The sequence below is a fragment of the Lissotriton helveticus genome, chromosome 3_1 (genome assembly GCF_964261635.1).
Source record: "Lissotriton helveticus chromosome 3_1, aLisHel1.1, whole genome shotgun sequence".
NCBI classification, from domain to species: domain Eukaryota; kingdom Metazoa; phylum Chordata; class Amphibia; order Caudata; family Salamandridae; genus Lissotriton; species Lissotriton helveticus.
In genome coordinates this window covers 1390111463-1390139291 of record NC_136061.1, presented here as the reverse complement: position 1 = coordinate 1390139291, position 27829 = coordinate 1390111463, and the positions used below count along the sequence as shown (strand labels likewise).

Here is a 27829-nt window from a genome sequence, read left to right as displayed (position 1 = left end):
AATGAAGTGATCCAGGGGGATATGGTTATATTAGGATGTTTTATGTGGTTGTTTTAGGAACAGTATGAACTATAAGAGAAATATGTATCAATGAACATATGTATTGTAGGACTGAAGTCTACATTTTGTCAATTGCCAAATGGACTTATTTAAAAAAAAAAAAAAAAAAAAAAAAAAAAAAAAAAAAAAAGAAAAGTAAAAACATAAAAAAATAATGACTAACTTTTTGATATAAATAAAAATGTTTTTTTGAGATAAACCTTAGTGTTTATAGGTGTACTTTTTGAATTGAATTGACAAATTATGTGAAGTAATCTTTATATGTAAATAATATGGTCGATGAGGGAAATCTTTGATACTATAGTACTGTAATCAGTGCCACAGGCCCTTACCGAATCGTTATTTACCATGGAATACTATTCCATGGTAAATAACGAATTCCAGTGTACATGCACATCTGTGCATGTACACCTGTGCCATGTGACACACAGACATGCATGACCTGTGCCATGTGACACACAGACATGCATGTCTGTGTGTCACATGGCACAGGTGTACATGCACAGATGTGCATGTACACTGGAATTCGTTATTTACCATGGAATAGTATTCCATGGTAAATAACGATTCGGTAAGGGCATGTGGCACTGATTACAGTACTACCTACATATTGATTTACGGAATCGGTAAATTTACCGATTCGGTATTTTACCGATTCTGTAAATTAACCGAATCGGTAAATATACCGATTCTGTAAATAAAATGCCCCCTACATGTCAATTCCCAAATACCGGTCGGTAACGGCCGAAATCGGCCGTTACCGACCGGTAATTGGCGAGCTACATCTGGCCCCAGGTGCTGGAGAATGTTTGAATAGTACTGCACATATTTACCTTACTGAAAAAGATTAGCATTTTTTAAACCACTTCTCTTGTTAATAGCTTAGATCAAAAGTAGTAATAAGGACTACCGCAGTTTTCTCAATATTGCCTGTGATGTCCCAAAAGAGGTCTGCCAATATCTAGACCTTGCAAACTTTGATTATATATGATGGTAGGTAGCAATGTCTCAATGCTGTTAATCATTTTTCATTCATAATTACAAAGAAATAAGAAATACATTTGCACTATTACCTTCAAAATAATAAAGCACACACATTAAACATTAACATACTTGTAAATCATTTATTCTGAGGTCGAAATGAATCACAGAGTAAACCCAGGAAGACACAAGTAACTCCAGCATAGACGAAATGTAATATTAACACGAGGGCAACCAGGTACATTCGAGTGCAATATATAAACAATGCAACAGTTTTCTGAGAAGTCTGAACAGTTGAAAGAGCTCATTCTACAAATACATTTTACACATGTTCAAACAATATTCGTGAAATATAATATTCATGTTTCTACTTTGGGAAAAAAGCAAAAATTAAGACCCCTTGAAAATGTAAACATAGTAGATTTTACACGTATCACTTTGCTGTATATCAAAAATAGTATGCATCTTTTAAATGTACAATGCCATAGAATTATTTATTATATGCATTCCCTGTGCCTTGCTCATAGCTTAGACAAATCAAAATTACTACAATATATAGGTGCTGTTTTGACCTATGTCAACAGTCATTGACCAGAAAGTGCACATAATAGGTTCATGTCTGAAAGCCTTAAACTAACCCCTGTTGGCAAATTCTCTACAATTTAAACAACACGGCATAAATTATGCAAAGAAAGCAAACACTTTCTGTTCCAAGGAAAAACAATTAAAATGTGTTTTGTCTGAATGGGTGATAAGTGCTAGTGTCTTCGTTAACACACAATGATTGTTAGATGATCCCTGAGCACCCAAAACATCGTGCCCCTTCGCATCAACCTTCTCCAAAGGCATGATTGACATCTTTAAAACACTAACTAAAAACTAAGGACCTTATATAGGGTTTGGCAGACAAGATACGCTGACAAAACATGACAGAAATTTCGTCCGCCCTATTAAAAGTGTCTTAGGGTATAATGTACGTGTAACGACGCAGGTAGGATATCTATCACATTTGTGATGGAGTATCATGTCCACCTTACTCTAAATAAAGGCCGAAGTCAATGTCAACTGTGAAATGGCACAAAAAAGGACACTGTTCTCATCAATTAATATAGCCCCAGTTTTCGATTTGCCACATAAAATAGTAAGAAAAAGAAGAAGCACACTTCCACCTGAGCATACCTGGGAGAAAATTACTCTTCCAATTCTGAAATACCAAGTAAACCAAAGAAGAACAACCAACACCACTAATGGCAAAAACACTGCAACAGACTATATTTACCATCCACTTGCTTGAAATCTCTGCTTGTTGATAGTAACTCTGGATCTAAGAACAGTTGTATGAACCATATATAAAACATAATTCGGTATGCCACATGTTTAATACAAAAGATACGCTTACTGCCATTTGAGAAAACTGAAGAGAATGCACAGTTATGAGCGAGTCATCACCCGCACTGGGAGCAATAGCACCGTGGGCAGAGAAATGCTGTCTCCGTTGCCACCTGAGAACATTTGCAGAGGATGGTTACCTCATAGTAATCACAAACTCAAAAATAACACTTTTGCAAATAAATGTGCAGAATTTATGAATATAGCAATTTTAACGACAGTCATTGCAAACTATAAAAGATAATTGCATAGAAGCGAGGTGTCCATGTGAGTCAATCTACAACATAAGAGACAAAGCAGCCTTTTGAAGAAATTAAGACCTGCAAAGGATTCTCAGCATTTTCATTAAGCAAACTGCAATACCAGTCCTCTTTAAAAAAAAATTCTAACACGGTATGTATATCCGTTAATCAAGTAGGGTCTTTTCCAATTTATACCTTAAGTACACAATTTTCAGGCCTCAAACTTTGGAATCCTGCTTCATTTGAACACCTTTCTTGGTACAGTCTCCTCATGTAGCAATAGTCCTTTCTGCAACCCTTTTCTCTGCACTCACATACCCTGGCTATTTTTAGAGGTTGAAGTCTTTTCATTGTCGACATTCTCTGACACTTCCTCGGGCCCTGACTTCAGTGGCACAGGTTTCTTTTAGGCTTTGATGAATGCAATACAACCACCATAACAAATTGATGGATGCACTCCATAGTGCATACACAGAATATCCACCAATTTTAGGCAGATAACCTGCATCTTCCTAATGCTAAAGAACCACCATTGTTTGCTCTCTTAAGACCTTCCTGGCAAGTTAATGTTCTCTATTTAGTGTCTTATTTTAATGTAACTTTCCACTTCCAACGTGCTGGTGATCTACTTCATTTCAGCTATGATGTACTATTTCGTCACTTTCCAGCCACCCCAATGACATTCACTACAACTCATTTTTCTCACCAGTAGATCCAGAACGGTTACACATCACACGTTTAGCAAGAGAGACATTCGCAAACCGATCTAGCCAAATTTCTCAGAGACACTCCCCATTTCACAGATGCCTCCAGTTTCACACGGGCACTCCCACACCTTCAGTTTAAAAGATACTCTCACACTTCTAAGCACAAATTATACTCACTTTCAAAGTTTCTGCAGCACTAACATTTCTAGCTTACATTTTTTAAATATTCAACTTTCCCAATCCTAACACACCCAATGCCTGCCACAAAAGACATTTGACTCTTGCTCTCTCCAATCTCCTTCCCTATGTTTTAAAAGGCGAGATGTATAATATGCCAGTTTATGCAGACAATTGCAGCGCTCTCATAGCTTCTCATAGCTTCTTTACACCGCCACGGGTCATTACATCTACTGCATTCTCCCTTCAAGTTACCTTAATCTTGGCTGACATTTTATTCTAATTTTCTGGAAAACCACAACGTGGTGGTATTTTACTACGTACTGCCTTTCTGGTGATATTCTTGCGTTGCCCTTTTTTTAACTGGTACCATTTCCCTTGTGGTAAACAACTCCAGTGTTCAATTCTATGATTTGTTAATAAAAAAGTGTGGCACCCATGCCTATGCTCTGCTTTGTTTCCCTACCGACATGTGCCATGTCCCCACTTCCTTGTAGGCTGTCTGGGTATATTCATTTTGACCTCACTTCCTCATAGCCCCATTTTCAGTGACACTTTATGCCCTCTAAATGTCTTGATGTCTGTCACTCATCTTAAATTATTTGCACTGTTTTAATTCTTGGAGAACCCCTCGCTGGTGAGATCCATTTAGCTCTTATTTCATTAAAGCTTCTCTCATTCATAAAGTTTGTTATGCTCACACTCCATGTAAGCAGTTTCTTTGGCAAAATCCCTTGCACTTCCTATTCCTGGAACGGTCCTCTCTTTCACGGCTATTTTAATCCTCGTTTGTTGGCAAGTATTATGGACAAGGTGCTGCTTCTCTGGCCCAGGCGAACTGCTAAATTTTTATAGCTGTTGACACTATTGTTTACTGCGTAAGAATTGTGTAAGTTTAAGTACTGCATACAAATATGAACATGTTTCATTTATTAAAAAGAATAACAAAAGTGGCAAAGAGTAAATGAAAATCTTTGTCGCCGCTGAAGGCTACTTCCGCAGCATCGAATTTACTATTGGTTCTACCAGCAGAGAGCAAAGTCTCTAAGAAAAAAAAAGTGCGTGAACAGCAGCAAAGCAGTACTATATGGTGTTTTTAGCTGTCAAATGTGCAAATGGTAAACATGTCCGAGAGCTTGCCTCACTCTAATTACATAAAAACACCCGTCGAGCTGAAAAGATTCTGTAGGCCATAGTTCACCAGAGAACAGACTACTTTATTTGATTTGGTAAAAAAAAAAAAAAAAGTCACTGAACTTAAAGTGGTTTGGTTGATTTCCAAAACTGTACAAAATGGATTATCTATATCTCTGTCTTTAGAATCTGGAATCTCAGTTGCAGTAGGTAAAGTGTGAATTTAGAATTCTTCACAGTGCAGAGGAAGTTTCTACCAAACCAGTGTTACAATTCCTCCTTTCGCTTCACTTTTCCATGGTCTCTTTCGCGTAAGGATCTCATGAAGTTGGAGAATCCTGCTCCCTGGTGTGACAAAAACAGATAGTGCATCAGTAATTTTGAATGATTTGTGTAGGGTTGTTATAAATTATGTATCCCAAGTCATTCATTTTCCTAATACCAACATATAAACAATCACATTTGCAAGTTTGCAAATACAGTTGCAATACCGTCAGTCTACAACATTTGTTTAAATTATTCTGTAGCGCAAGTACTCCCTTTTCATGGTTTGTAGCAGTAAACAGTCGAAGGCACAATTTAGACAACATTAAAACGGTTTAAAAAAGCAACAAGTTTTCAATATTACAGTGTGCATCACTAACAATGAACGGAGATAATTTGCCTCATCACCCTGCCTAATAGTGACTAAATAGACACGTGAACATAAGACATAGGAAGCATCAATACAAATATGTTTTGTTTAAAAAAGATGAAATTGCCTCTATTTAACTGGTATTTCCTGATTCGCATGCCAAATGTTACCCTACCACCTAGTGGTGGGGCAAGACACTGCTTCTCAAAGCTCTCCATGAAGGTGATTCACAGATGGCTCCATCAGTGTCAGTAAGATAATAACCTTGATTGTGGGTGTTTATGGGGAGGGAGTTAGGGATACGAGAAAGTGTTGGAATAGAAGTAACAGACATCATAAAGTTAGCTACCGTCTTTACTCCTAACCACTGGCAGATTTTTCAGAAAGAGAAAAAACAAATGAGGATTAGACATGCCAACATCGTGCAGCACATCTCCTGGCAAATCCAATGTGGGAAACGTTTTCTTAGAGGGTCCACGAAATGCACCTGCAAAATGTAAGCAGGGTAATTGTGAGAGATGCCTCAGACCACTACATGCCTGGAGAATGCAACCTAAGTAAGTTTGGCTCCAGTAAAGTGTGCATGGATATTTACAGTCGGAGGCACCCCATTTAGTGTGCAGCATTGCTGTCTACAGGAGGTTTTCCGCCTTGCAATGTAGGCCAGGGAGGTCCAGTGTTTGCATACATGCTAATATGAGCAATCAAAATCTGGTCAGGGGATGAAAATATTGTAGTACTTTACTGGTACCAATATATGGCACTTTTAATATCAATGTTATGAATGACCATTTTGCACAAAGCTTTGGTGTGTGATTGCAGCAAAGCTCAACTATACAAATATGCTTGTTAAGATGGATGTTGGGCAATACCTTTGGAACACAACTGCTGTAGGATGAGTCAAAAGAACTACATTGTTTTGACGGGAACAGCGCGCCTCCAGGAAAAAGCTTAAGCTCAAAGGAGGTTACCGGATTGAATAGTTTGTGCCTAAATTGGAGAGCAGCATGCAGTCCTCCTGACGGGGAGAAAAAGTTAAAGTATACCAAGCAGATGCTGCTTGATAGGGAATGGAAAAGACTCCTCAATTTGTACCTGTTGATGCCTATTGCTGACTGAATGCCCCCGAGATTACTATTATAGTGGATGAACATAGTGGATGAACAAAAGGTAGTTTATAATCATAACATCCTTATGGCAGCGGTTCTTAACAAATGGTTCAGGGACCCCTGGTGATCGTTGTGGTGCTGTTCCTCATAAAGAAGTAATGCCAGTCACTAAAGAATTGGGGACCACTGCATCTCGCTATGAGGTACAGGGGAAATCCATATGTTGGATTGTAATGCCCTCACACACCTATACCCATACCCAACCTTCAGATTCAGATCAGACAGTTGCTAGGAGAGATAGCGTCCAAGGCTAAGCCAAGCGACACTCCAGAGAGACCCACTGTAATAATGAATTTGTCAGCATATTTAGGCAAAGCACTCCTCTACTACTTATCTTACATATGACCGGGACCTTGCTTCCGGTAACCACAAGCAAGCTTATGAACACTAGGAAGAGAACACACTAGACTGCATCATGTCAGACTGTTTACTCCCCTTTCTACATAGCTCCACTTTTAAGGGAGACCTAGCCTGATGTGTTGACTGCCAGGTACTGTTGATGTCTGGACTTTAGAGACTTCTAGGTGAGTCTCTTATTACAGATTGTCTGCTGTTTTTAAGTTCTTCAAGCCTTGTTCACACACAGGGGGCTTGGTTAATCACCCTAGCTCACTTTAGGCACCAAGCCAACACGGTTACCAGTGCCTCATTTTATTCCCATTGATACACTTATACAGTCACTATCGAATTTTATGACTCTGTCTGACAATTGGTGTTTTGATACGAATACGCTTTATATGTATCACTATTTGTCCTTTTTTCCCCCCAACAGGCAGTTCCAGTGCACCACATGTATACTGAGACTTTAGCAATGTTCTAAATTTTGTCTGAGATGCACAACATTAGCTGCTGATGAACACGCATACATCACAGTGTAGACAGTTCATTTTTTGGTCCTGAAGAATCGCGAGTCAATAGACACAGACGCGAGAAACATATTGACCGTCTAATAAATAATTCTTAATCGCTGACACAATAGCAGGGGACATTACACCCCAGGGTTTGTCAGCTACACCGTTTTTAACTGAGGCAGGAGACCCCCGGCATAAAAATCGTTTTCAGGTACTCCCAGACCCAATTTTAACTCACTACCACGTCTGCACACTTGTCCTGTCCCCATACCCGCACTTCACCCAACGGCTGTTGGAAAAAGATCTCCGGTAAAGTGCCCCTCTTTGAGGTGAGCCCGTTGGGTATTGCACCGCCGAACCAACAAGGAGCAGCCCAGATGATGAAGCATGACACCTAGAAGGGTGTGTGAGGGCATTATAATCCAACATATGGATTTACCCTGTACCTCATAGCGAGATGCAGTGGTCCTCAATTATTTAGTGACTGGCATTACTTTTTTACGAGGAACAGCACCACAACTTCTCTTTGAATACTTGCTAGGGGCACCTGGTTGTGCTTGACCTCCCACTTCTGATAAGTGGAAATAGCCCCTACATACTCCCTCCTCTTCTTTGATAAATATACCCCTAGTGATCGGCAACTGCTTAGAAAATACAATCTTATTAACATATGGCACATGGCACCATTGCTACCTCTAAGCATAGAGAGGGGCTTTCCTGAGGCATTTATAAGTAACAGGAAGGGTCATACTCAATAGTGGGCTGGCAGAACCTCACTTTGAGGTTGAAAAGTGTTTTGTCCAGTATTGGAGAGTATCTTTCCACTTTAGTTGATGGCATTGCAATAGCATATATTAGAAGACTCATTATATATCTTTGGCCTGTGGCAAGAAACAACTGGAATGCACTGAGACCTTACCAAACCCAACAGATAGAGGCGGCTTGACCATCCCATCCATAAAGAAAAAACACAAGAATCATCTCCGAGAGGATTATCTTGTAACCTACTTTTCATTACCTACCATCAAAATTTTACAAAACACCACACATACCTGCAAACATATAAAGATGATATACACCTCCACCATCTAATTTGGTTAACATAAGGTTAAAGGAAAAAAAATGAAACGTCAGTTTGGCTCAACCAACTTTAAGGCTGTATGAAGAGAAAAAATATTTAGCTAAAAATATTCAAGACGGTAGTTGGTGAAGCAGGTAATAATCACCCAGTTATTAGTTTGGACATGCACGACTTGGATATGCACCAACCTGGTAGAGAATGTCAGTGACACCTGGTTGTATTATTCTTCTTAAAATCATTTAACATTTAAAACAAAATAAAAATAAATAAGTCCGACATCATGGTATTGAAACTGTCCTTACTTTCTCAGATAACAGCAGTTGCAAAAATGCCCCATTTGGTTAACAATGCTCCCATTCCTTTATTGAGCGTTGTCTTTTCATCGAGCTGCAAATCTCAAGATATTTGCTAATTTTGTCCCTGCATCGGCTACGGTTGGTGTGTATTTTGCAGCAAAAGGCAGTGGTTGTGCAGATGGTCTGTAGGTAGATTTAGCTTCTTTGGTTTCCAGTGCAGAGAAAAGTTGCAAGTAGAAGAATTTGCTGAAAGGCACCTTGTTGTATATATCATCATCGAATATGGAAATGGTGGCAACTCAAGGGTTGAAAAATGGCTCTTAGCTTAGATCGATAAAACCTCAGAGTTTTGTTTGAATCAACATTTGCTTTAATCAGCAATTTGTTTTATTACAGTGTGAACTGTTTGTAGTCAACATTTTCACTATTTTGTTTCTTGTTCTTACTCAAGGAAAAATAACCTGAGAATCGACCTGGTGGCTCAAGAGCAGACTTTCAGAATGTGACTGCAAAATTAAATACCTATGAATTTCAGATTACAGGACACTCAGGTCTCACATTAGAAAGGAAAATCAACATGGAGCAGGAAGAGTAAAAACAGACCGGAATGTGAAACACAAGAAAACAAACATAGGTGACGGGCGTATTGTGGGTTATTCAAAAATGAACCGGAGATTTTGAGTGGATGGGGAGAAATGCTAAAGAAGGGTCTAATTAACAGGGAATAAGAGGCAGGCGGCGGGGTGGGATGCATCAAGAAATGGGAAGAGCAGAGGAGAGATGTAGGTGGAGGTAACAACAGAATAGGCACAGTAGTAGAACAATAGGGATTCTCGGTCTTTTGTTGTCACTGATGTATGAAAAGTTATGTAGAGGAATACCCACATCTAAAGAGGTGACACTGATCCACCAAGCTGACTTATGAAATATTCTTACCCAAAACCACTGATGAGGATGGCCTCACTTAAGGAATTCTGACACTTCCCAATCTACATCTGTAGTATTAAGGGTATATATTATTTTGTGTTTGATGTTATTATTCATACATGTTTATTATGCAGAATGTTTTTAAGTCTTAAGTCATTGTGTTCTATGGAATGCTCATGGGGTTCTGGTAACTGTCAGGTAAAACCAGTAGCCAGCGTTTCCTTGACTGACCTGGATGTTCCTGCTGTTGTGCGTTCTTATCTTTTGGAATAAAGAAACCTACTTATGGAAACTGCATATTGCCCTGTGGAATCTTTATGTGCCACCCCAAACATTACATATTGGAACCAGGAGTGGTAGTAGCGAATGTGGGTCCATGTAAAAAAGCCAACAGCATCTTCGATTAAAGCCAAAAATGTGTGCGTTTGGGTGGAGGAACATAATTGGAGAATCGTGGTGAGAAATTGTTTCCCTTTTTGAGGGGCTTACCAGAAGAAGGGCAACAGCACTTGCTGGCTCGTGACATTACAGTGATTGTTTCAGCGTGTGAGGTGTTTGCTCGTGCCACAGCAATGATTGTCCTGGAGCATGAGGTGCTCCCAGTGCTCCCAGTGCTCGCTGACTCATTCTCTGTAGGGCTGAGGAGCTCACCCCAGAAGGTGTTGCGCGAGTGTAGCTCACGTTGGGTTCAGCAGAGCCACCTAACATCACGTTAACGACATGCATCTGACGTCAGACACAAGTGACAATTTTGGTTTGGGTCCTTATTCAAAAGTGTGTGACACGAGTGGCGTTCGCACATGCTTCGGATATACAGCAATTACAAGAGTTCGTCAAAGCCTGATTTCTTTGAGACAGGAGCGTTATCTTTACTCAAAGTTTTTTGTGGAGACTTTAAGGCAGGATTAGTGTACTGTGATTTGTCATAGCTGTGAGTTAAGGAGCTGAGCAACCACCTCCTTTTCTACATAGAGCTGGCAAACCAGAAATTCAATGGAAAGAGTGGTTGCCCATTTTTAAGACCTACATTGCTGCATTTGAAGCTATTGGTTATGCATCTGTGAGACAAATGGGCCTTTTACTTAATCACATGGGAATCGCAGGGCAAATAGTATTTGACAATATACCTAGAGCTCCTACGCCTACAGAGGGAAATGTGCCTTGGGATGTGTATTTGGAAGCGAAAGAAAGGATGCATAGACAATATTCTGAAGAGTCACGTGTGCTCCTTGAAAGACACCATTTTTTAAAATGTAAACAATCTAATGAGGAAACGTTTGAGTAGTATATTGCTTCATTGAGGGTTTTGGCCTTGACATGCAAATTTGAAAGCAAACTAGACATTTATATAAGGGACCAGTTCATATTTGTTTGTTTTTCAAAAAACAATTCAGGAGAGATTGACATGCAGAAATCCTATGTTGCTAGAAACCATTTACATAGCAAAAAGTATTGAAGGTCTATTATTACTACGCAAGACATGACTAATCAGAGAGGTCTTTCACCAGTGAGTTATATCTCTGGCAACACCGCTATTTGTGCTACTTGTAAGAACAACAAAGGTAGAAGAGGGCAAAATACATGTACCACGTGGGAAATGATCCATCCTGTCCTGCGGTTGGAAAGAAATGTAATGGGTGCCGCAAGATAGAGCACTTTGAAGCAGTTTGTAGGGGTTCTGCCAATAGTTCAGAAAAAGTCAAGATTAACAAAGTTAATATGTATGACAATACTGAGGGTGTACAAGAGTGTGTAAAAATATTTACTAACGCCACAAAATTAAAGGACCACTGTGTCAAGCCACTATTGATGGTAAACAGGTGACTGTTATGACAGATTCTGGGGCACCTGTTACACTTTTGGCTGATACAATGCTTTTTAAAATCAAGCCCAGCAACGCGAGTCTTGTTCCACCTAATATCAATCCTAAGGCTTTTGGGGAGCAAGACATCGTACTGTTGGCATATTTTATGTCATATTTAGAATGTCTGGGAACAGAAATGTGTAGTAAAGTGTATATAGCTGTGAAGGGTCGGGATATCATAGGGTGGATGGATTCAGCAAAGTTAGGTGTTTACTTGTGCCCGGGATATGAGATTCCAGTTGTGTAAGATAATATGCCAGTTTTGTCTGTGGGCACTGATGAGTATGTGAAACAATTGATGTTTTCCCAGTTCCCATATGTTTTCAAAAATGGGATGGGGACAGACAGAGGATTGAGCACATTCATCAAGTTTTTTAAAAACGCCACACCAGTTATACATAAGGTGAGACCAGTACCAACGATCATGAGAGGTGATTTGACATTGCTCTTGGAGAAACGTACTTCCGAAAGGGTAATCACACCCACGGACTCCTCGGAATGGGTCTTTCCAGTGGTCTTGACTAAAAAATGCTCTGATGAGTTGCGATTATGTGTCGATTTAAGATCTATTGTTCAAAACATATTAGTAGATTGTCATGCGCTGCCATACATTCAGGAGATAACTGCTATGGTTGGGGAAGTGACATAATTTTCAACAATAGATTCCTCTAAGGCAAAATTCACAAGCACTCACAAGAATTGTTACACCTCATGGCACTCAAGTACCTACAGTTGCCATTTGCTCTTGCATCTGCAGCTAGCATATTTCAGAAAATTAGGGCTACACTGTTTGGTAACCTGCCTCATGAGCAGGCATTTGACAATGATATCGTAATATTAAAAAAACTATAGAGGAACACATTGAAACTCTTGAAAAAGTGTTGTGAATTTTTGAAGAAAGAAGTATGACAGTGAAACCTGAGAAGTGCAATTTGATGGTTCAACAAGTTATTTATTTGGGCAATATAATCTCGGGGTGTGGCATCAAACCAAAGTTTAGCAATTCGGAAGAAATAAGAAAAGCACCCCCCTTCATATAAGGATTATTTAAGGTCATTTCAGGGGTTATGCGAGTACTACGCTCACTTTGTACCTGGATATGCTCTTAGTGTACAACCTTTGCATTCCTTCCATAAAAAAGGGGCAACATTTGATTGGTTTGTTCTGTAAAGCCAGGCATTTGAATAAATCACAGTTAGTGTTGAACACTCCAGTTTTGCGTCCATATGTTCCGACTGGTAAATCCTTCATCACAGTAGATGTAAGTCATTAGTGTATCTCATGAGTGTTAATGGTTTAGGCAAAGCGTCGGCACACTTGGTATGACTACTCTATAATCTGCAAAAGATGATATGACTGTAAAATACATAGAAGGGGGGAAAACATTTGTGCAGATTATTTGTCATACCAATGCCTGATGCTGCATCCTGTGAGAAGGACAATGTATGTGTCCCCGTAGTGGATGCACTTTCTGTTTGCAATGGAGTTATTTCTGATAATGAGTTGGTGACGGGATCGACAAATGATGAAGTTTTGCAAAAAGAATGTCATTACGATAGCATTGATTGGCCACCTAAGACAACTTTATCTTAAGGGTTACATAGTTTTTGCCAGATATCTTCTGAGTTGTCATGTGAAAAACCAGATTTGTTTAAGAAAGGGTTTGTTTATACCTTCTTCCAGTTTGCATGGATTTATAGCGAGGTTATCACATGATGGTCATCTGGGAATTTCGGCTACTTGCAAAAGATTAAGACAGTTTGTTTGGTGGCCTGGAACAGACAAATCAGCTTCTGTTCTTATTGGAGAATGTCCTCAAAGCATAGTTTCTGACAAACACTGGAAAACCGCTAACAAACCTCTTTTTCCAGAGCCGCTGCCCATAGGCCCTTGGTTGCCCTATATTTTTAATTGTATTAATCAACTACTTTTTAAAGTGGATTTACTAGTCATCGTAGATTCTCCCAATACCAACTCTGTGATCAATTTTTGGAGAAAAATGTTTTTCATTGACGGTTGCCTGCTGTACTTACTAGCGGACAATGGTATGCATTTTGTAGCAAGGAAAATGAAATAATTTATAACTAGTATGGACATAGAGCATTTGCAGGTTGCCTTATAAAGTCCTTCATCCAATGGCCTCGTAGAAAAGACAAATCACATGCTTAAGGAAAGCATTCCAACTGCTCTATCTGCTCAAATTGATGTGTCAAAGTTTTTGGAGGATAAGGTGTGAGCATATTTGACTACTCCTCACTCTACTACTGATGTATCGCCTTTCAAATTATTACGAGGAAGAGAGGGTAGAACTAATTGAATACCTGGTTGGCTGCAGAATGCTTCTTTGCAGAGTGCTAATATAAACAGTGAGGCAGAATTTGATGTAAATAATGAGGAAAGTTCATTATGGGAAAGAGTGTTGTTGAAACAAAACATGCTGAAACAATTTTATGATTGTAGGAAGAGTGTGAAGGACATTGAAACTGAAGCAAACTATTGGGTTCTGTTAAAGAAACCAATTAGAGTTGTGAAAGGGGATTCAACTTTTACGTTGCCAAAGTGGTGAAAACAAGTATGGCTTCTGTTCTGTTACAGGGGAAAGGGTGGAGCAAGAAGGACTGTGGTTCCCATTTTTGACACCCAGGCAGAAATGTACTATTGCACGTGTTCTAACAGTATGGAGAGTGAGGCAACAAGCATTTCTGATATTCCGTCTCAGGAAATTGACCCTGTGTCTTCCCAATAAAAGCCAACCACCTCTAATGCTATTGTGGAAAGGGATGGTGAGGTTGGTAGAACTTGCAGTTCATGGACTGTGAGACTACCCGCGGAATTATGAGTTATCCTAATTTCGTACTTTTTTGGGGTTGTTTTCATCTCTAGATTCTATTTCTGTAAGGAATGGAGGTGATGTATTGAGGGTATTTATTATATCATGTTTGGTGTCATTATTTATACATGTTTATTATGCAGGATGTTGTTAGGTCTTAAGTCATTGTGTTCTATGGAACGCTCAGTGGGTTCTGGTAACTGTCCAGTAAAACCAGTAGCCTGCTGTTCCGGGACTGACATAGAAGTTCCTGCTGTTGTGGGTCCTTATCTTTTGGATTAAAGAAACCTAGTTAATGAAACTGCATAATGCTTTGTGGAATCTTTGTGCGCACTCTATACACTACCACATCATTTATTGGTAGCACTTGGAGCTGTCCCATGAAGCAAAGTGTCCAATGGGAAAAATCCCCCTGTCTTCTCAATTGTTTTATAATCCATCCCATCTGACTCCACTTTGTTTATTCCTCCATGAGGAATGGCAGAAATGGGGGAGATGTGGTGAAATGTCCAATCACTGCCATTTATGGAAAATCAGCTAAGAACTGGAGAGTATGGCTCCTGTTCCAAAGAAAGTACCATAGAACAATGTAGTTGTGGTGTTCTGGACACCAGAATCTCCTTCTCCAACAATTATTACCATCTTTGCTGAGAACTGTTTATAGACTGCTAACAGAAGTGTTGTTTGACGGATAAAACTGCTATCAGGATGAAAAAAGTAGGACTCCTTGTTTTGAAAAGATGAAGCAATCGATGACCGCAAATGCCATGGGAAGCAAGGAATGTTTGAAAATTACAGTACTTTAAATTCCTGGAATATGTCATGAATTTAAATCAGTGCTTGCACTTATTTCCCATCCATTGTAGCAAGATCATGTTTAATGCTGACACTCCTTCAATACATTTCAAAGTAGTACTTACTCCTCGCTCCCCATTGTATTTTTCTGCAAACTTTCCATAATTGTAATAGTTAAAAGTTGGGTATCCTTCTACACCCTCTTGTTTACACAGATCTTGGTTCTTTTCTTTGGTGCAGTCCACTGCTGCATAGGCAATCTGAAGAACAAAAGAAGATAAAAGGGCTGTCATTTCAAGATAATCAGACATCCATCAAATACAGATAGTGTTTTGTTTTAAATATTATCCATAATTGCCTGCTAATCATATAGTCAATACATGACACCTCATACTCACTAGACAAAATCACTGAACTTGTAACTGGAAGCTTGCTTTTTAATAAGCGTCTTAAAATGAGGAACTCAATTTCTGTCAGAAAGGTCAGAGGGCAACCCTAGAAGACCAATATTAAACACAGATAAAAACGAGGCTGTGCATATCCAGAAGATCTATTTTTTCAAGTAGAACATAACTTGAAGCAAGGCAAGCATTCAGTATCTCTACAATTTATTAATGAGAAGTTATTAGATTATTCAATGGTTTACAAAATGACCATGTGGCACACTCGGTTCTTATGTAGAAAAATCCAACACGAACAAACTTGCTCTCATGAAATGACAAACACACACCCAACCACCAGTTCACATCAAACTGAACAATGGATGGCGCGCACACACCAGGACACACAATTTAATAGCAATTAATAGCAGTGGCAGGTTACATCAAACAGTCAATGAGGTGGGGTAATAAGATGACCAGTACTTTTCAATTGTTTCTAAAGAAAATAAACTCCTTCACCTAGGTGAGTATTGGGTACAATCTACCCTGACGGGTCCAGATGTTGCGTATGCACCTTTTCTGTTAAAGGAGGTAGGATAATTTAAAGGACATGACTGCAGACAGAGTAGAAATCAGTGCACCTCCTAAACCCCAAATATCGGACTATGCCATTCTAAGAAAAACATCATATCCGCCTGTGCATGAAAAGTTGTTCCTCAGATGGCAGGAATGTTGCTGGACCAGACTGTGGAAGTGAAAGGTGCCAAAAACGGGAGCCATAGGCAGAATGTGAGCAACCCCCTTTTGCTTCTGAAGAAGATAAGCATTGCCTCACTGCAGAGGACAGCATGCCACTGGTGTTAGATCTGTTTTGGGGTAGTGTCTACTGGCTTTGGGGAGAGGCCAGGCCATCTGAGAAGTGACTGGAGCATAGACGTGCGTGTCACCAGGAGACACTGAAGTGCGAGGCCTGACAAGCGGGTCTTCAAGTCGTGGGAGTCTTAACAGAGAAGCCCAGAGGCCTCAATTTTCTATTAGGAAGTTGAAAGATACATATATAAATATACATATGCATGAATGGCATAAAAAGCCATTCATCCCACAGAGATATCTTTTCACAGGAACTCATAACAGTGTGGCTTTAAGATCAGGAGCAATTTCCTCTTGTTTGCTGTAGCTCGATTCATGAGAAACAGTTGTCCTGCTTGCGATACATTCCTCTAAGTTAATGCTATAAGCCCACAGCACACTTCCATACTAGTTGGTGGAAGATTACTTGGCAAACCTCGAGCGTTTCGTCTGAAGTTGTCCTTTGAAGGAGAGGAGAGGCTCATTCAAATATTGCAAACTCTGTCCTGGAGCAAAGCCCCTTTTAGACACCTCGGTCTGTGGACGGGAGCTTTCCCCCTTCATTTGGTTAGTACTTAATAAATAACACCAGTTATAGAAAGTGAAGTAGTACTTAAATAACACCGAAGTTTGAAAAATCTCTTGAGGTTATTCCAGAGATCCAAGGGTTTCGGTGTTCGAGTGTAGGGAGCATGTAGAGAGCATGAAGAGAGAACTAGGAACATTTGGAATGCACACTCAGCAAACTTTGAGGCAGAAATCTGGTGCATAGATTGGAAGAGAAACACTAAAGTGTAAAAAGAGTCTTTTGGCAAGCAGGCAAGGATGATAGATCCACAGACAGACAGGCGGCAGGACATGTAGAGTGGTCTGGGTAGAAAGAAAGCCTAATGAAAGGAGGGAATGTGAAGTGTGGCAAGTTCAACGAGGTGCCGGCGTGGAAGGTAATCTTTAAAAACACATGAAAAGCTGAATGTTATGACCACATAATGGTGTAGACATTGCAGATCTCGAGGAGATTATAGCAGGAGGCAGCAGAGGTGATGATCGTAAAAAGTTATGTATAGCTATCTAAGGGAACTCAATGTTGCAAACGCAGGAAAGGGAGGAAGTATTTAAAGGAGATAGATGGGGAGAAGAGACCATGGTGGGCAGGGGGGGGGGCGTGGCTAGCAGCCGAGCATGGAGGACGTGAGCTAGGTTTGCTCCGTCGGAAAACCCCATAAATCCTGTCAAATATCCTGCATAAGTGAGTTCCGCACCCCTACCCCGCACTGATTTCCCGAGGAACCGATGTAGCCTGAGTCCGGTTGCGATCACGGGACCCAGAGGCTCTCCGCTGCGAGCTGAGCGCCGGCACGTCGTCAAAACAGGAAGAGGCCTAGCCGCACGGAGAAAGCCGCGGCCCACAGTGCACCTGGAGATGGACCGGAGGTGCTGCTGATGCGGAGTCCGTGACACAGCCGCGGCCGGAGACGCCTCCATTTCCTCGGAGTGTGACACCGGAACCGAGTGGCGGCCTGCGGGACGACACAACGCAAAGGGAGAGGCGCTCGATACGACTGACGGCAGATTGCCTGGTGTTCGCGAAAAGTGAGTCCGACGGCCGATCGGAGGGGGAGCTCCGGGGCCGCCGACACCGACTGCCCACTACAGCGGGGCTCCGTATCCTGACGCACCCAGCTGGTCACACAGGCGCAGGGGAGGAACTGCTCTCGTGCTGCTCTCGTGCTGAGACTCCATGGGCAGCGCGGCTGGCGCGATGGAGATTGGACATTGGGCGCCCGATTATACCCTGAGGTGAGGCCTACCACACGCCTCGAATCCCCGGCCCACAGTGACGGGACTGATGGCCCGGAGGCGTGGGGTGGTGGGCAGGAGGTGGAGTGCACAAGTTGACGTGCCCTGCATTCCCAGAGTGCAGTACTTGTCTGGGGGCATATGTGGAGGACGACCAGAGCGCCAATACCAGTCTGAACGCGGGTTCGGGACTGCGTCTTCCCGCGATCCACAGAGAGGAGCTGTGGACATCCTTGGTGGCCCGGGCTGGAAAAGTACGGCACGGAGACGCGGCCGGCCACCGGCATCCTAGCGAGGGTCAACCACACCCGAAGGACTCACTCCACTGAGGGGCGCTTTTGCCCCCCCCCCCCCTGGGGGACTAGAAGACCCCAGCCTGGAAGTTGGAAAACGCGAGGGCCTGCACACTACTGTAGTAAGGGCCCGAAGATCGAAGGGCCCAGTGTAGGTTTCCTGTAACAGCCCAACCCTTGCAGTGACTACGGGCTAGCCCTGAGGACGCCGCACACCGTGCACTGCTGGCCTACAGAGCACACCGGCTAGAGCTGACGATGGGGAGGAACAGAATCCCCCGGCAGGGAGCGCATACGTCAGGTTCAGAGGATCCGCTGACCTCCTCCAATGAGGACGTGGTCCCCCCCAACAGGAGTCGCAGTGCAGGACGCAAACTGGACCTAATCCTGACGGAAATTAGGGCCTCTAGGGAAGCCCTTGAGACACGGATTGACTCTATGGCGACGGGGCTGTCGCTACTGAAAGACGACCACAAGAAAATAGCACAACTAAACAGGAGACAGATACATGTGGCATATCTCCAAGAAACGCACCTAAATGGGGCAGAGGGCGCTAAGCTTCTAAAGAAGTGGAAGGGACAACTTTTCGCCACAACTTTCTCTGCATTTTCCCGAGGGGCAGCCATATGGGTTAGAAACACAGTTCCGTTCAAACCATTAGACACACGGGTGGACAAAGAAGGCAAGTATGTGTTCACAAAGGGATTGCTCAATGGCACTTGCATAGTGTTGGGCAGTGTCTACGCCCCCAATACTGACCAAGAAAAGTTTTTTGCGAACATTGGCAGGGTGTTATGAGATTGGGTGGGGTATGAATGGATACTTGGAGGTGATTGCAGTGCAGTATTAGACGTAGCACTGGATAGGTCGCACCCACCACTTCACAGTACGTAGAGCAGAAAACAGGCACTAGCGCTGGCGCGTTGGGTGAATGGCTGGGAACTGATTGACGCCTGGAAAGTACTTCACACATCCCACAGGGAATACACTTTCTATTCTCCACCCCACAAGTTGCACACCAGAATCGATAGACTACTATGTTCCAAGACTCTACTGGCGTTGATTATCTCAGTACAACACATGGGTAAGACACTATCGGATCACAACCCGGTGGAGCTGACACTACACTGGGGGAGGCTGCCCACCTAGATCCCGACATGGAGACTCTCCCCGGGATTTTTGGAGGACCCAGTTTTTAGGTCAACGTTGCTGGACACAAGCTCCAACTACTTTACTGACAACGAGGGCACGTCCATCTCTAGGCAGGTCGAATGGGACGCCTTTAAGGCGACCATCCGTGGAGTGGCGATGGGTACGAAGGTGAGAATTAAACACATTATACTAGGAAAACTGAAGGCGGTGGAGGACAGCCTGGCGCTGCTCGAAAATGAAGCGGTCGGCACAGACGGCGCTCTCACGCAACTCCAAGAGGCCCACATACAACATGCGGAACTATTGGAGGAATTGAGAGTGGTCGACTATGGGGAATATACCACCAGACAACACTCACAAGCAGATAGAGCGGGCACGCTGTTAGCACGCCTAACGCGTAACGAACCGACAATCGCTCCTATAATGGAAGTGCGAGATGATGCAGGGGTGTTAACACAAGACCAGCTAGGGATCAACGCAGCGTTCCAACACTATTACTCTGGCCTGTATGGCCCACACAAACCGCTCTCGGACCAGGACTTAGAGTCCTTCTTCTCTGACATATGCATTCCCCAATTGAGTGTGACGCAAAGAACGGAACTTTCAAAGCCCATTACCTTAATGGAAGTGAGACAGGCAATTAAGGCGCTTCCTAGGAACAAGGCACCCGGCACGGATGGCCTACCGGCAGAATTCTATCTGACATACAAAGACCTGCTGGCCCCCCGACTACACACACTTTACAGGGAGGCACTAGACGATGATTCACTACCGGGCACGACATCGCAAGCCATGATAGTGTCTCTCCTCAAACCCGGGAGGGACGCCCTACAACTGGAGAACTATAGACACCTGTCGTTGCTCAATATAGATTTTAAAATCCTTAGTAAACTACTAGCCACAAGACTCTCCCAATTCATTCCTGACATGATACACCCTGATCAGTGCGGCTTCGTACCGGGCAGAAGCACCGCCCTAAACCTGAGGAGGCTAAGCCAACTCATGGTACCTAATGCCGAGGGAAAGGACACGGAGGGATGCATATCCCTGGACCTTAGACAGGCCTTCGATTCCCTCAGGTGGGACTATATGTTTGCGGCGATGACCAGGTTTGGGATCCCACCGGAATTTATAGCTTGGGTGTCCCTACTGTATCGGAGACCTACAGCACGGGCCCGCACCAATAAATGTATCTCGGGGCCATTCAAGATAGAGAAGGGCACGAGACAGGGATGCCCGCTATCGCCCCTACTATTTATAATTGCACTGGAACCCCTAATGATAAAAGTGCGGGCCCTTGCAGCCAATACTGGTATCGCCAGACTTGCAAACCATCATGTCATCTCAGCGTATGCGGATGACATACTACTGTTCTTAAATGATATCACCAATCCAATGCACCCATTACCGGAGATCTTTTCTGCCTTCCACGGGCTCTCGGGCATTCTGATAAATGAAACAAAATCGTATGGGTTCGGATTCCACAGAACACTGGACGAGACACACATCCCGTTTGGTCTCTACCGATTTCAAATAGCGCCCGTGACCTTCAAATACTTAGGCATCCAGATATATCGCCAACCACAGGACATGCAGGAGGGCAATTTGGGAAAGGCCCTATGCGACCTGAAGTCTCAGGTGCGCTTCTGGACCTCCCTACCCTTGTCTGTGGCGGGCAGAGTCGCCATCACCAAAATGGTGGTACTGCCAAGACTGCTCTACTTCTTCACTAACTTGCCTATCCTCGTGCCTGCCCCATTTTTCAGGTCACTAAACACGATGCTGACGGAACTGGTGTGGGGTACAGGCAGAAGGCGAATAAGCTTGGCAAAATTACAACTTCCTACGGATAGGGGCGGCTTGGGGGTGCCAGACCTAATAGCATACGGATATGCGTGTCAACTGCAATGGCTGGCATACTGGCTGGCGGGACGAAACCTCCAAGAACTAGATATGACAGAAACCGATAAGACAGCGGGGGGACATACATCGGTTGTTACTTCCAAGGTCCAGGATACCCGAATTAGCACCACCACTACTTAGGCTGGCGCTCACACAATGGATAAAGGCCGTACGTTACACGAATTCCATTGCTGGGTATCCCGTTGGGAACGGGTTTACTGACGGAACGGAAACTACGTCCTTGGACTGATGCTGGAGTTACGCAGGTCGGGGACTTCTCAGACGGCAGACTCATGACAAATGCAGATTTCCTCAGGCTGCACCAGGCGCCAACGGCACTGTTCATAACGCATGCGCAAGTCACACATTATATAACCACGCAATGGGCGGGAGGCGGTCTGGAGCCGGACACTAACACACTGACCACTATGCTGTATCTGATGGGAACGGGTAGCCACCTAACGAAATGGCTGACTCATGGCATCAGAGCCGGCAGAAGAAAACAAGTTACTTACCTGTAACTTTGGTTCCCCAGTATTGGTAACTTTCATAGATTCCCATGCTTTGTATCATTCCCCGTCGTCGGACTGGGAGTCTCGGTAATAAAAAATATCATAGTAGTAGGTACAAAAGAGAAAGAAAGGCCTAGGCCTCATTCCCTTTTGTAACATATCAGCCTCTTTTTGTAAAAGAGACCAAACTCTAGGCGTCAGCCAATCAGAAGAGCCTCACCCTTAGAACCTTCCTGAAGGAGCCTCAGATTTTCGTAGCCGTAGTGTGCTAGACACCATAGTTGCTGAAGGCTGAGCTTTCCCCGGGGAGGTGGGTGGGCGCATGGGAATCTATGAAAGTTACCAATACTGGGGAACCAAAGTTACAGGTAAGTAACTTGTTTTCTTGCCCCAGTATTGGAACTTTCATAGATTCCCATGCTTTGTATCAGAATAGCAAGCAGTAAACATCATAAACACATTTTGTAAAGCAGTATATCATAACATTAGCCAGAAAATTACAAAATGTGTCACCCATGGAAGGTGGGATAGAAAGGAAAGCTCACCCATCACTTGAAGAGGTTTCTCAGGACAGCCTGGCCCACAGCCGCATCATCCTGCTGCAATGACTCTAAGCAATAATGCTTAGTGAACGTGTGCACGCTGCTCCAGGTAGCAGCTCTGCAGATGTCCTTGATATGTACCCCCGCAAAGAGGGCCGTAGAAGAAGCCACTGATCTCGTCGAGTGAGCACGGATCTTGCCCACTAGAGGTTTTCCTGCTAACTTGTGGCAATGCAGAATGGCACTTGAAATCCATCTCGAGATCCCCTGTTTAGACAGAGGGAGACCTTTGTTTGGACCGCCGAAAGCAATGAACAATTGCGAAGATTTTCTAAAGTCTTTGGTGCGGTCCATGTAGAACTTCAGACAGCGTTGCAAATCCAGAGTGTGCAATGTCTTTTCTGCTGGAGTGACTGGGTTCGGAAAAAATGTCTTTAGAATGACCGGCTCATTTAGGTGAAAGTCAGTGGGGACCTTGGGAATGAACCTTGGGTTCATCCTTAAGATGGTAGTGTTCTTTTTGAACTGCAAAAACGGTTCTTGGATAGTTGAGGCTTGCATCTCCCCCACTCGCCTCGCTGATGTGAGGGCCAAGAGCAAAGCTAACTTCCATGATAAGAATTTTAGGTCTGAGCGGTGAATCAGCTCAAGAGGTCCCTTCATTAGTTGAGCGAGGACTAAGTTCAGATGCCATGCTGGAGGAGGAGATCGCACTGGCGGATAGACCCTGAACAGGCCTTTGAGGAATTGTTTGACAATTCTTGCAGACCACAACGAAGGACCAGAATCAGATCTTCTGAATCTCGAAATCGCCGCTAAATGAACCTTGATAGTAGAATGGGACAGATTAGACTTAGCTAGCGAGAGTAGGTAAGGTAGGAGCTGATGAGGTTTTGACGTGAAAGGATTAATCTTTTCTTTCTTGCACCAGATACAGAACCTTTTCCACTTCAGTCTGTATGTTTTGTTTGTGGACGGAGCCCTTGCCTGAGAGAGGATGTCTTTGACCTCATTGGAAAGAGGGACATTCATGTATTCTCGCTGGTCAGGAGCCATGCAGTCAGGTGCAACGATCTCGGGTCTGGATGCCAAACTTGTCCTTCGGACATTGCGAGGAGATCCGGAACGTCCTGCAGCTTTATCGGAGGTACTAGCGATAGCAGATGGAGCTCGGTGTACCAGAATTGTCTTGGCCATGCCGGGGCTATAAGGATGAGCTTGCATGGTTCCGTCCTCATCTTCCTGAGGAGACGAGGAAGCAGGGGAATCGGTGGAAATGCATAGAGAAACCTCCCCGTCCAGGCTATCGACAGGGCATTGCCCAATGAGCCTTGGTGATGGAACCTGCTGGCGTAGGCTAGGCACTTTTTGTTGGCCGGCGTGGCAAAAAGGTCCACCTCTGGTGTGCCCCATTTTTGAAAGAGTAGATCTATCACTTGTTGTTTCAGCTCCCACTCGTGACTGACTGAGGCGAGCCTGCTCAGCCTGTCTGCGCCCTCGTTGAGCACTCCTGGTAAGTGCTCCGCCTTTAGAGAAATTCCGTGAAGAATAGTCCATTCCAGAATCTGTTGAGCCTCTCGCGACAAGGGGAGTGACCTCGTCCCTCCTTCCTTGTTCACATAATGCATAGCCGTGGTGTTGTCCGTCCTGACTAGCACCTGTGAACCCTGGAGACGCGGAAGAAAGGCTTGAAGGGCTAGCCTGATCGCTCTCAGCTCCAACAGGTTGATGTGTAGCTTTTGGTCGCTTGGAGACCAATGGCCGCTGACCTGCAGGTCCTGCATCACTGCTCCCCATCCCTCCAATGACGCATCCGTCGTCAGTATGTGAGGTGATGGAACGCTTGCGAAGGATAGACCTTGGCACAAGTTCTGTGGATTCGACCACCAAAGCACTGCCTCCTTCATCTCTCGAGTGACCATTACTGTGTCGTCGAACGATCCCTGCACTTGCTGCCACTGGAGGTCCAGTTGCTCCTGCAGGGGGCGCATCCGTAGCCTGCAGTGCGGGATCAGGGGTATACAAGATGACATCACCCCCAACAGCGACTTGTAGCTGCGTACAGAAAGACACTTTTTTCTTTGAAGGCTTCCTGCTAATCTCTGCAGTTTCTGTACCCTTTCTCGAGTCGGAAATGCCTTTGAGAGCCGCGAATCCAACAGCGCTCCCAAGAACCGCGCTGTCCGTGACGGCAGCAGCGTGGATTTCTCCATGTTCAAAGTGAGACCCAGATTTTGGAACAGAGTGGTGCAAGCCTGCACCGCGTCCTGCGCTAATGCTCTGGTCGGGGCCTTTAGTAACCAATCGTCCAGGTAAGGGAAGACCTGGAAGTGGTGTTTGCGCAGAAATGCTGCTACAGGTGCCAGCACCTTCGTAAAAATCCTTGGAGCAGAGCGAAGGCCGAACGGCAAGACTCTGAACTGAAAATGGCTCTTGGCTACTGTGAAGCGTAGGAACCTTCTGTGCGCTGGGTGAATCGGGATATGGAAGTACGCATCCTCCAGATCGAGTGTGGCCATATAATCCCCCGGGTTGACCATTTTCAAAACGTCCTGTAGGGATACCATCCTGAAGGATAAGGAGATGAGATAGGCATTTAGCTCCCTGAGGTCCAGGATGGGACGCCACTTCTCCTGCGTTTTCCTCACCAGGAAGAACCTGGAATAGAAACCGTGGCCCTGTTGATTGGAGGGGACCGGCTCTATCGCTCCTTTGCGGAGCATTTGTTGTACTTCTAGCCGCAGGAGATGCAGATGTCTGGAAGGGATGGCTGATGGGGGGCTGGGTGGAGGGACTTCCGTAAACTCCAAAGTATGTCCCCGTCTGATGATGTTGAGCACCCAACGGTCCGATGTAATTTGGGACCAGTTCAGAAGGAATTTTGACACCCTGCCTCCAACTGATGATCTCTCGGAGGAGGGAGCAGTAGGCAGAGCCAGCAGGCCGCTATTGGCGTTTGGACGAGTCTCGTCCTCGGGCAGTTTGCTTGCCTTTGTTGTAAGGCCGTGAATAACCAGAGGACTGGCCCTGTCTTTGTTGGTATGACTGGCGATTCGGCTGGTACCCAGAGCTGTTGGAAGAATAGCGCTGTTGTTGGTATGCGCCTCTATAGGTGCCACCTCTGCCTCTTGTGCCCCTAAAAGGAGTTTTGCGGTACTGGCGTGTTCCCAGCGATCTAGCTGTTTCCGTGTCCTTCTTGATGTCTTGCAGCGTTTCGTCGATCAATTTGCCGAAGAGTGCCTCGCCATCAAAAGGTAGATCAAGGACCTTGGTTTGGATTTCTGGCCGAAACCAAGTCGCTTTTAGCCATCCTTGGCGTCTTAGTACTGCTGCTCCTGCCAAAGCCCTAAAGGACGTTGTGGCAATGTCCATGGCACAATCTATTATCTCCATGGAGACCGCTTCACCTTCTTGCAAGGTTTTCTTGGCTTCCAGCCCGCTTTCCGGTGGAAGCTGATCCAAGTAGGGAGCTATATCACACCATAACTGGCGATCATATCGCCCCAATATTGCCAAAGCATTGGCGGCGCGAACCAGAAGGCTAGCAATGGATGAAAATCTCTTGCCTGTGTTATCCATCCGTCGTCCATCCTTGTCAGGAGGTGCTGTCAAGGGAGCAGAAGGGTTCCGTGACTTCCTTTGCGCCGCTTGGGAGATTACAGAGTCCGGTTTGGGATGACCAGTCAGGGCAGCCGGTGCATCATCCGGCGCTTTATACTTTTTATCAAGGCGCGGTAGCACAGGGACCACCGTCGCTGGGTTTTTCAACGTTTTCAAACCCTCCTTCCATAGATGTTCCACAATTGGAATGGACCTCGTAGTCTTGCGGAGAGTGTCTTTAAAATCATACAAGAAACAGTCTGTGGTTTCCGCAGGCAATACCAATTTAAATCGGCCGGCTGCACGTTCCATCAGTTGGTGAAAACTGCCAATGTCAACCGGAGGAGAGTCACCGAGGTCCTGGTGGGGCGAAGCTGGATCCGGGATGATGTAGTCATTGTATTCATCCCCTTCCTGATCCGAGTCCTGATTATCACCGGATGACGCATCCGTATCATTATCATGATCCTCATCCGGATCATCCGCTGTTCCAGACGCAGTCTGGGGCACTGGCCGCTGTGGTTGAGGAGGAGTCTGCACTGGGTGTGCCTGAGGGACACTTGAAGAGTGGTCCTTCACTGGTGTTGACGGAGTAGACCTCCCCGGCGCTGGACGCTCGGCCTTGGACTTGTAGTCTTGCAACATCTTGTGCAGGTCATGTAGGAAGGACGTCGGTACTGAAACCATGCCTTGTGATTCACAGTCCATTAAGTGGGCTGTTTGTGGGTAGCCACCTCCACCTTGTTCATATGCCCCCTCTGAGTCCGTCTCTTGACTTTTAATGAGAAGCTGAGATGGGCTATTTGCATACTCAAAACTATCCTGACCGTCTCCCTCAGAGTAGTCCTGGTCTAGCAACGTCGTTGGGGGTAATGAGGTCACCCTCCTTGGGGATGTCATTTCAGGCGTGATCCTTGTGAGAGAGATTGTTATCCTCCTCTCTGCAGCCAGTATCGTTGGTTGGGCCGTCGACGCTGGTGAAATCCTCGTCGACGAGATAGGAATAGTAGATGTCGTCGTCGACGCCACCGACGACGAGCCCGCCGTCGATGTAGAAATTGTTGTCGTCGTCGAAGCACTCGTCGACGACATGACCGTCGTCGACACCGTCGACGACGTCGTCGTCGGTACTGCCGTCGTCGACGACGATGGTTTCTTCGTCGACGATGTCTTCGCCGTCGTCGACGATGTCGTCGGCATACTTCCCGTCGGCGCCGCCGTCGTCGAGGTCTTCTTAACCGACGACGAAGCCTTCGTCGTCGACGTTCCCGTCGACGAGCCCGTCGACGGGACCAATTGGATCTTGGTTTTCATTTTTGTCGTCGACGGAGCCACCGTCGACGAAGTCTTCGTCGTAGAGGACTTGGAACTCCTCTCTGAAGAGTGTGAAGAGGGTTTTTTGAAGGCTGGGTCTGTCTTCTCACCCTTAGGAGGCGAAACCAGTTCTGCCTTGCCCGACCCACTGCGGTGGGGGGAACCTCCTGAACCCCGGCCATCAGACTCCCTGGGGGTCTTCTTTGAAGCCTTAGAGGGGCGCTCAATAGAGGAAGATGGGGAACCTCTACCCCTTTTCACTGACCTTTTAGAGGAAGCACAAGACGCCGATTCCTCCTCATCACTGGAAACTCCATGTTTCCTTTCCTTCTGCCTCTGCAACCATGT

The 27829-nt window shown here is 44.6% G+C and overlaps 1 protein-coding gene across 1 annotated transcript in view; it reads right to left on the bottom strand.

The window, feature by feature from the left end:
* Positions 1-1170: 1170 nt before the first annotated feature.
* Positions 1171-27829, bottom strand: part of PDIA5 (protein disulfide isomerase family A member 5) — a 1081671-nt gene continuing 1055012 nt past the window's right edge. Inside the window, exons 16-17 of the mRNA XM_078682031.1 lie at positions 15263-15397; positions 1171-5035 (exon numbers count right to left, since the gene is read on the bottom strand). Coding sequence (XP_078538157.1) covers positions 4958-5035; positions 15263-15397 — 213 coding nt within the window. The 3' untranslated portion in view covers positions 1171-4957. The remainder of the gene's footprint in view (positions 5036-15262; positions 15398-27829) is intronic.